Source organism: Saccostrea cucullata, unplaced genomic scaffold (assembly GCF_032062105.1).
Source record: "Saccostrea cucullata isolate Sc308-1 unplaced genomic scaffold, CSIRO_AGI_Scuc_v1 ctg1474, whole genome shotgun sequence".
In the NCBI taxonomy this organism is placed as follows: domain Eukaryota; kingdom Metazoa; phylum Mollusca; class Bivalvia; order Ostreida; family Ostreidae; genus Saccostrea; species Saccostrea cuccullata.
The window spans coordinates 52,262-62,801 of record NW_026939689.1 but is presented as its reverse complement, the minus strand read 5'-3'; the positions used below and the strand labels follow the sequence as shown (position 1 = coordinate 62,801).

At 32.0% G+C, this 10,540-nt stretch overlaps 1 protein-coding gene across 1 annotated transcript; it reads left to right on the top strand.

Moving 5' to 3' along the window:
* The first annotated feature begins 2,579 nt into the window (after positions 1 to 2,579).
* On the top strand, positions 2,580 to 6,331 carry LOC134253690 (titin-like). Its single transcript, XM_062736274.1, has 5 exons — positions 2,580 to 3,183; positions 3,475 to 3,783; positions 4,004 to 4,267; positions 5,347 to 5,658; positions 5,970 to 6,331. Exons 1-5 carry the CDS (start codon positions 2,580 to 2,582, stop codon positions 6,329 to 6,331), a joined length of 1,851 nt encoding a protein of 616 aa, XP_062592258.1.
* The last annotated feature ends 4,209 nt before the right edge of the window (positions 6,332 to 10,540 follow it).

The window sequence follows — 10,540 nt, the reverse complement described above, 5'->3', positions numbered from 1 at the left end:
TGAAGAGAAAAAATGTTCAATTCTGTACGAACTTATTAGGGGGTCAGAGCGTGACCAAATCACAGAGCGGGACGATATCTTGTTAACATATCTCTATATGGTTTCTGCACTTCTAAGTTCTAAGCGATGAAAAAGTTCAAATAACTGAAACATATCTTATTAGAATTTTTTTTGTTTCAATCAACTGATGGTCAATAGTTCTTCCTTCTGTGTGAAGAATGTTTTAAATAATGTAACCTTAAAAGCCTAGAATCTCACTTAACGTTTTAACCCGAAATTCTATTGAAGTTTGTAATGTAAACCAAAAGACTTCAAATTTATTTAGAACTCATAGTATAGTAAGATTATTCTCAGATGGGATCTTCGTTCTAACATTATAAACAGACAATTCCGGAACTTGCTAAAAAAAAAAAAAGAATTGCAAATATTCAATTGAGCTATATAAACTTTGCATGCAGGTGATGAAGGTATTTTGCTGCATGAGAAGTGACTCTTGGAATAAATGGTAATACATTTTACTTCATTTTTTTAGTTAATTTTAGATGTAACAACTTTAAACTCCCTTTTGAAACAGTGAGATGGAATTTTCTTCCTAGAGAATAAAGGATTTGTACTTTATGTGATCTTTTTAGATTGGTGATGAATTTTATTATGTTTTTGGATGCACACAAAAAGATATTAAAAAGGTTAGCTATAGGTTAAAATATATATCAAACTGTCTCATATGCAGACCAAATATAGAGAAATTTAAGCAACTTTTTACGAGAAACTGTTCAGTATTGAAAAAAATATGTAAATTATTGATTGTAAACAAAGCATTGATGGAAATAATTGACTTAAGGTAGAGCCTATGTCGGAGAAGTCTTTGTCACAAGATTTTCAAACTTTTCATAATGATAAATTAGCACCCGCTTATCAATCAGTCAAAAGCTCATGACATGTTTCCTTGTTATTAAATATAGTGCAGCCAGTTAAACATGGAATGATAACATATTACAACTTCACAATTTCAGTCATTTTTAGGGGTACTTGTCATGCAAAAAAGAAAAAAAAATCAAATAATTCTTTCCTTAAACATCGTTGTTTTTATTGTTTATTAATTGAACAGTATCAAACAATATTTCCCGAGAATAAATTCTCTTTTATTCAATTGACATAAAAGATAAGTCCACTTTTTAAAAACTATAGGCGAATGAACTCTATTTATTTTCAGTCAATTTTCCACCCTACATTTGTAAATATTTTTCAGACGTCTTTGTCACAATGTTTTCAATTTTTAATATGATAAAGAACATACCCAAATGATTGCAAAAAGTGATTAAAATATATACCTTTCCCCTCTAATTAATGAGAGATAGGTAATTTACCGATCCTAATATTCTTGACCTTTTTGCACTTACACGGGATTTAATTATTAAATGACTATTTGGGGTTACTTTCAGATTAAAAATGTTTATCAAAAATTGTACATTTAATTTAAAAAGATCATATATAATAGAAAAAGTGTAAATGTGTAATCAATTGTAATCAAACTCCAAGAATATGAATAAGTAACATATAATTATGAAAAGAAATGCACATCATTTCATGATAGATATCACAAAATGTATAAACGATCTACAACACGTACATCTTTGACTTAGACACATTTCATCAACATAGTACAACTATTTAATTGGCAACTGAAGATTTTTTTTAGAATTTTTGCATTCATTCAGAATAGTAACATGCACATACCATTTACATTATTACAGTAAGTTGTATATACATTGTTATTTCATTGCAAAAGATGGCCTTGGATTTGTAAACTTAATAAAGGTCGAAATCTATTAATTGAAAGGTGCCTACAGGTTTCTCTAATTCAAAAAACATATTTCATTATGCATTATAACAAAAAAAATTGAATTAAGATTATTTCGGCATAATTTTAAATTGAATTCTGTGAATACCGGTATATTTTCTACCATTTCTATTGAAGCTGTTAAGTACGGGAAAAAGTGACATTGAATTAATTATGACGTCATAATGGATCTAGCATATGCTAAACACATTCACTAGTTATGATGTCATACGACATAGGTTCTACGTTAAACTTTAACATGATATTTGTACTGTTTATTATAAATGTATTTTATTCTTTTTCTTTGTATATTTTTCCTACCTCCTCTCTACAATGTATGTCTGTACATTTAAGAGAATAAAGCACTATCATTGTTATACGGGTGTACTCTGGTAAAGTGCAATAAACAATTAATAGCGAATTAATTACGGCTAAATAAATACTACCAAGAAGTAAATTGTTCTAGGTCTTATACATGGTAAAAAGAATCAAAAGAAAAATTATAGAGAAGGGAAATTTTAGAATATGAATTTCGTTTTCTATTTCTTTTTTTTTATATCTGGATCCTTTATATCTCTGGAGGTTTTTTTCTAGGACTAGATTTTGTAAAATATTTCTTTATTCCTGTAGTCCTTTTTCTATGATTTATTTTTAGCAGTATATTTATATTTATTGAGGTTTTATTTGTTTCTAGTTTTCAGAAAAATCACAAAAATACTAAAGAAAGTTGAAGAGAAGTATGGCGTCCAATTCTCTTTCAAAAGGCCAACAGAATTTTACAACTCTTGCAATAGCCTGTGTTGACGAAATTAGAATTGTCTTTAGGGATATTCTTGAAAGCAAGATCAAGATAGATGATCTTTACACCAAGATCCAATCATGCCAGGACCTGTCAACTGGGGATTACAAACTAGAAACAATTCAACGTGAGATTTGTGAGAAAGCTACTGACTATGAGAAGTTTGATGTTACTTTGCTGTATAAACTGATACGAAATCTTTGTCTAAACCATGAACCAAGTAAAAGAAAAGGGAAAACATTATCCAAATCAAACTTGAGAAATATAAAAGATGCTATTGAGTACCTCAAAGAGTTCCGTAACGAAGCATATGCTCATTTGACGTCTTCTGAGGTATCTGATGAAGAATTCACACAACACTGGGATAACTTGGAAAAACATATTCACAAAATACAAACATTTATGGAGTCACTTGGGAAAAAGGTTCATTATAAAGAGGACATTGCATCTATTAAACGAATTCGTTATTATCAAAATGATTTGAACAAATACAAAAATCTCTTGGAATTAATAGTGATATTGTGGAAACAATTAGAAAATAAAGGTAAGGGGTGTAATACTCGTCATATTTTGTGTTTAAATTTAAGGTGCATAAACCCTCTGCTCACTCATATAAAAATTTACTCTATTTATGTGATTTCCAAAAAGAAATGTATATGCTTAATAAAATAAAAACAATTATAGCATGGCTTGCGGGGCAAAATTTGACAAAAAAGCACTTAAACTTGACAAATTTATAAAGGAATAAAAGACATTTGTGTATTTATCTCTCTTATCAGAGTATCGATGTACCTTAAGAGCAATCAAGTTATGATTATTATTATTTTCGATTTAGATGCTCCGTTTATAACAGTAGAAGGAAATGGAGAAATTCTTTGTGGAGAAAAGGCATGTTTCGAGGCAGTGACAAAAAATTGTCCAGTCAACAATAACTGGCAAATTACATGGCAGAGAATCAGGGGTAAAATAACAGAAATAATCGACATAAGTGAAAAGAAATACGATGGAAGTTCCAGTAAAAGGCTAGTTATACCCCGGGTTTCAATGGAGGATGATGGAGAATATCAGGCCGTGATAGCAACAGTACATAAAGGAACTCTTTCCTATGTAACAAGTAACAGTTTTCGTCTGGATGTCATAGGAGGTATGTCGTTGAATGCTTTCTATATTTAACAAATAATGAATACTTGACAATAATTTGTAAATGCTTAAGCTGCAGAAACATGTATGAAATTTGTGATCATTTTATTAAAAAGTATTCGGACATCCGCCTTCTTTTCCTTCACAGATTAAAGAAAACATTGAAAAATTTACAAGGTTAAACTTGATTAAGATGAAAAATAAGTAAAAGTATTACCTTTCAGATCCCCCAAATCTGGATATAAAAGAGGCAATCACAGGTATAGATATCACCATTCTTTATAATATAGAAAACACATCTCCAGTAATAGAGAAAATAGAGTGGACCAAAGATAAAAAGCGTTTAGAGATGGATCCAACTAAGTATAAAGGTGGTGGAATTACAGATAATTATCTTGAAATCTTGTCTCCATCAGAGAATGACGCCGGTGAATACAAATGTACAGTTTCAAATGCTGTGGGATCAGTTGTGAAGCAAATAGTTCTAGGTAGTGAATATACATACATATAGTTCATGCGAGCACTTTTTAACCTCACATGGTTTTATGCACATGTTAAAGTCACATTTCTCTTACTTTAACATTATCGAACTTCAGAACGACGACTTAAGGCTAATATGTATTGAGTATCTCATTTTTAAGGTTAAGGTTAAAATTTAGTTTTTAAAGTCCCCGTTTTAATGAGGACTTTATCAATAAATGGCATGATGTTACAACTGTATGATTCTTCCACAGGTATTTACAAATTGAAATATAGCTTTCTTTAATGCTATTTAGTTGAAATTTACAAATTGACTTTTTAAAGATTGGTATGATTCTAAGTATGTATTTTGCTCATTTACCATATTCGTCTTTGTGTAATTGAAATGTTAGGTCGAAAAGGACATTGCTACTTATAGAAACTTAAAGAAATCATGCAAAAACATAGAATTGTTTATCTTTTAAGATAGATAATTTTAATTATTGAAAGTAAAACTCTTTTACATTTATGTTTCGAATCTTGTGGGGAACATATCTTGGATAATACTAGATTTCAGAAAGTAACTCTGAAAAACTACCGTAAAAGGAAAGCAGACAAACAGATTAGAACTTCTGTTTTCATATTGCGCTTTAGAGTCATGTTAATGTACAGAAAATACCGAAGTAACATTAGCTGCACTGTTACTTTGTCTTGGCAAGACAAATGACAGCTTTTAAGAGACAGTTACAAAACACTGTATTTAACAAGAAACCATCAAAAAATTTGGGAACTGTTATAATCTATCAGCCAAGCGAATAAAGAACTAAAGTACCACTTATCGCATTTTAACAATGGGACTTTAATTTGTTTAAAAGGCATGTGTGTTTAAAAAATGTGCGAAGCTGTACTCCTATTTTCTTGCTTATGTAATTCAGAAGGTTAAAATACATTTTCAGAATATGATTTGCATTAGTTATAGACAGATCGTTAGTTTTCTGAGAAACCTTTTTTTTTCCTTTTTTTTTTATTTTGTGTTATATTTAACTGAGAGATAGAAATAAAAAGAACAACTTCCTTATACGAAATCATTTGAATATTTTTCTTTTAGCTGTCGCATCTGTAGAAATTTGCAAAGAACTGAAAGTTCCTTTGGGTGGCTGTGCCACGATTGAATCCAGCATACAATCATGCCCTTCACTGAAAGAAGTAGTATGGCAAAGAAGTAAAGATGGAAAACCTGAGAATTTTATGACCATAGACATCAATGATGTTACATATTTTGGAAGCAATTCGGATAAGAATAAACCTACACTAGAAATAAGAAATGCATCCTATGGGGACAATTTATATTACCGCCTAAAAGTCGCAAATGGAATTGGCATTACTACAAGCAATGCAGTTATTGTGGAATTAGTTGGAGGTGTGTAGAAAAAAGTATATCGAAAATTACTTCTAACACAATGCCGAGCATTCTCTCAAATATCACATACGCTTAATGTAATACATCCAAAGTACAAAAATAACATTACTTAAATCGTTTGAAAATATTCTCCGTTTTAAGTTGTAAAATCATTTCACATTATATCGTTTATTTGAAATCCATTTCAATGGATGAATGTGATGCATCTTACTTTTTTCATCAATTTGTCTCTTCTGTTATCATCAAAGTGAAATTTGCCATAAGTATTTTAAATGGCTAAATTAAAGTGTTTCGTTTTGTCTCAATTACAGATTATCCTTCTGTGTTCACATATCATGAAACTAAAACTCGTGATATGAGCGTTAAACTCCTATGCAAAGTCTCCCTTTCGGAGGGTTCACCAGAGGTAACAAACGTTGTCTGGACAAAAGACAAAAAGGACATCGAAATATCAAGTAGTGGGGGAAAATTTGGTGAAGAAAACACTGAGGAATTTTCGCTATTAATACACAAAGTCAATGCAAACGACGCTGGGGAATATCAATGCCGTGTCTCGAACAGTGTGGGGTGTATGTATGGAAATCCAATTTATTTGGGTAAGCTTAGCTTGTCGTATTGTGATACAGAAGACAATAAGATCATGTTTACATATATGAGCATAAACATAAATTAAGTTAGGGTAACAAAAATGGACATCTGTGACGGCACATATTGTTGTTTTGTACATACAACTGTACTGTCGTTGGTGACAATATGTACCCACCCTCTTAGCACATTTTGTCGCCCATTGTTACATATTGTCGCCGGTGTAACGACGACAAATGACCCCCGTAGAATATTGACCTGCGGGTCATTTTTCTACGTAGAAAAATGACCCCAGGTCAATATTCTACGACAAGTAGGAGCAGAGCAAACACAAACCTCCAAAACATCAGACGTTGGATCAGGTGCCATGGAGGAGGAGCATCCCCTGCTGAGAGGTCACACCCGCTGTGTAATCCTTGTCATGATCTGGAAATAACGGATAAATTCGTCGTCAATTCAATGTAAAATAATGAACTAACAATCAGCACGAAAAACGTCAGTCAGCATTTGACTTAATGATAAACTGTATTTGCTGACAAGGTCATTGTATCGATCATAGAACTTACGAAATTATGACTTTTAACGAATATTCTTGTTTCATCAACTTGCTTGTCAATAATTTACCTCGTTTAAGAAAAGGTTCATTCGAAGATCATGCTCTTGCGTATCAAATCAACTGAGATACATACACTTCGTATGCAGGTGATGAAGGTTTATTGCTGCGTGAGTAAAGGAAGTTGACGAAAGAAAAGTTAAAACCATCACGTTTATCATATAGCTTGGTTGTTAGATTACCATTAATGTATATTTCAAGTAAAATATCCAAGTATGAAACAAATGTGTCAGACTCTGTGGTATCTTTTATCTCAAGCTCTTCAGCATATATCGTATTGACATAGGAATGGAATTCACCATTGTTGATTGACAATACGTCGTCGATAGATCTAAATGTCGAGTTGAAGGCCACAGCAAGTGTTTTCTTCTTTTCAGGCATAAGATCTTGCACAAAGTTTGCTTCATATGAATACAAAAATAGGTCTGCTAATAACGAAGCGCAATTGGTACCCTTGGGAATTCCAATAGATTGTTTGAAGACCTGGTCTCCAAAAACCACATAGATTTTTTCGATCAGAAACTTAAGCATCTTTTTTATGTCAACTTAAGAGTACTTGTGTGTGTAATCAGAATGTGTTTTAATAAGTTAATTGTGCAAATGACCAATTACCAGGTAAGAGAATTTACGAGTTCTATTTTTACTGAAAAAGCAGCTGTCAATGATATCAAAAAGTCTGGATTTTAATTTATCATGGGGAATGGTTGTGTATAAAGTTGAAAAGTCGTAAGTTTTTAAGCTGTTGATTTTGGTAAAATCTTGTGATTTCAAATTGTCCAAAAGTTCTTTGGAATTTTTTAGTATCCACATCTGATTCACACCACTTCTTGAATATATTGTTGCACAGTACTCTTGAAGTTTTTCCTTCATTTCTGTCAATATCTCAGTGAGATGTAAGAGGCATGGTTGAACATTTACTGGAATCCGCAATTTATCTTTTTGTTAGGATTCTTATGAAATTTCGAAATTCAATATATATAGGGTAGTTCAAATTCATTTTGGCTCTGTGGAATATCAAAAATATTCAAAACTGACATATGATTTTGAAGAATTTCTTCATCAGAAAGGGAAGTATGAGTATAAGTAGGATTACCACTCGTAGAATTAAATCCAAGTTCTTCTAAAATACAATTTGTATTATGAGCCTTACAAACGAAGACAATGTTGTTACCTGCTTTGTCGACAGGGACTAGTACTTACTGATCATGAAATCTATCTAATTCTTTTTACACTTCTGAATTATTCATAAGAATCCTTACAAACAAAGATAAATTGCAGGTTCCAGTAAATGTTCAACCAAGCCTCTTTCGTTACTTCTCACTAAAATATTGACAGTAGTGAAGGAAAAACTTCAAGAGTACTGTGCAACTATATATTCAAGAAGTGGTGTAAATCAGATATGGATACTTAAAAATCCTCGTCATTGGTCATTTGAAAAATTATTTTGTTAAAACAGATTCTGATTGCACACATAAGTACTCTGAAGTTGACATCAAGAAGATACTTGAGTTTCTGATTGACAATATCTATGTGGTTTTTGGAGACCAGGTATTCCAACAATCTGTTGGAAGTCCCATGGGTACAATATGCGCTCCGTTATTAGCAGACTTAATTTTATATTCATATGAAGAAGAATTTATGCAAAATCTTATGCGTGAAAAGAAGAAAACACTTGCTGTGGCCTTCAACTCGACATTTAGATATATCGACGACGTATTGTCAATTAATAATGATAATTTCCTACGTCGATACGATATATCCTGGTGAGCTTGAGATAAAAGATACCAAAAAGTCCGATACTTCTGCTTCATACTTGGATATTTTACTTGAAAAAGACACTAATGGTAATCTAACAACCAAGCTATATGATAAACGGGATGTCTTTAATTTTTCTGTCGTCAACTTCCCTTACTTATGCAGCAATATACCTTCATCACCTGCATGCGGAGTATATATATCTCAGTTGATTCGATACGCAAGAGCGTTCTCTACGTATGAACAATTTGTTAAACGAGGTAAATTATTGACGAGCAAGTTGATGAAACAAGAATATCAACAGTCTCGTTTAAAGTCATCATTTCGTAAATTCTATGGTCGATACAATGACCTTGTCAGCAAATACAATTTATCATTGAGTCAAATACTGACTGACGTTTTTCATTTCAATTGTTAGTCCATTATTTATACACTGAATTGACGACGGATTTTTTCCGTTATTTCCTGATCATGACAACGAGCACACGGCGGGTGGGACCGGTCGGCAGGGGATGCTCACTCCTCCATGGCACCTGATCCCACTTCTGATCTTTCGGAGGTCCGTGTTTGCTCTGCTCTTATTTTGTTTATTGTTTAATGGACGTTGAGATTGAATACTGTTCGTTATCTCCAAATCCTTCCTTATTGAACAAAGAGGGATAGACGGTTTTTATATTGCCCCTCAATCTTTTGATACGCGACTTAAACATTAATCTGATACATTTAATCCATTCTGACAAAGTGCAAACGTCTTCCTTTCATTTTATCTGGCCCATTGTCTGGCGTAATTTTCAACAAAATCCATAATATTTATGAAATTTCAACGCCAGTTGAAGGAGCGGGGTTATGAATTTTGCTTTAAAATACACACTTTTTAACTACCTTATATAAAGTACTAAATTTTTTCATGTATATACAGGAAATATCATACACATCGAGAACATTCTTATAATTATATTAGAAATTCTTCTAAAACTGGCAAAAAATTACATCTGAGTGAATAACAGTTAAACCTTCAGAGATATCTGTAAATTCAAAAAAAAACTTCCCTTTTCCACACTTTTTAGCCCACAGACATCTGACCAATGGTTGCTGTTACATCCCCTTTCTTCTGAGATTTTATAGAAATTACCTTTGCTAATTAATGAACTCCATTAGTCAATCATGCAATTACTTCGATATAAAGTACTGGCATGTACCGTCCAAAACTTAATGCTAAAGTACACAAAAAAGGTCTTTTCATAAAAATACAACTGTGAAATATGAAAGCCATAGTCCCACTCAGTCTAAAAATATGGGCAAGATTGATGCGGAAAAATATACAAACAGACAAACGGACGGGTAAAAAAACTATATACCCCGGAAACTTTGTTTACGGGGGCATAAGTATAACATTAAAGTAACAACGTTTTCATCATCCAACATTTTTTATTCTATTGGTAAACGAACTCCTAAAATCATTATATGTACGTACATGTAGAACAGGGAAAACGATACTACATGTGCCAATTTTTGGAAAGATGCTTACTCCTTTTTTTGTAGTTAATCGTGTTTTATACTACAATCCCCATTTCGTTATGGTTTTGTTGACACTAGCAAACGACAAAAGACATTTTACAAGTTCTGAGCTAACCACGTTTTGTTACCTTGGTGTCAGGGGTCAGAGGCAATTTAATTTCGTACTTATTTTTACAAATTAAATCATCCCTAGTTTTTTATGAGAAGTTTGAAACTTCATTCATAGAAAACCAAATATTTTTATAAGATCTAATTTTTCTAAGCTAGCGTCCTTTTTCGCACCAGTTTTAAAAGTAGTGATCAAAAACGTTAAACTTATGAAAATAAAACTATTTTGATTTTTGCAGTTTATTTATCCTGGGTAAAATCAAAGAGATTTATAATTAATTAATTACGGAAACTTTTTTTCAG

What these genes read in the sequence shown, in the direction of transcription:
- LOC134253690 (XM_062736274.1), top strand. Translation starts at nt 2,580, where the DNA reads ATGGCGTCCAATTCTCTTTCAAAAGGCCAACAGAATTTTACAACTCTT. An exon ending in TCGTCTGGATGTCATAGGAG is followed by an intron (nt 3,784 to 4,003) that starts GTATGTCGTTGA and finishes ATTACCTTTCAG; the next exon opens with ATCCCCCAAATCTGGATATA. An exon ending in TGTGAAGCAAATAGTTCTAG is followed by an intron (nt 4,268 to 5,346) that starts GTAGTGAATATA and finishes TTTTTCTTTTAG; the next exon opens with CTGTCGCATCTGTAGAAATT.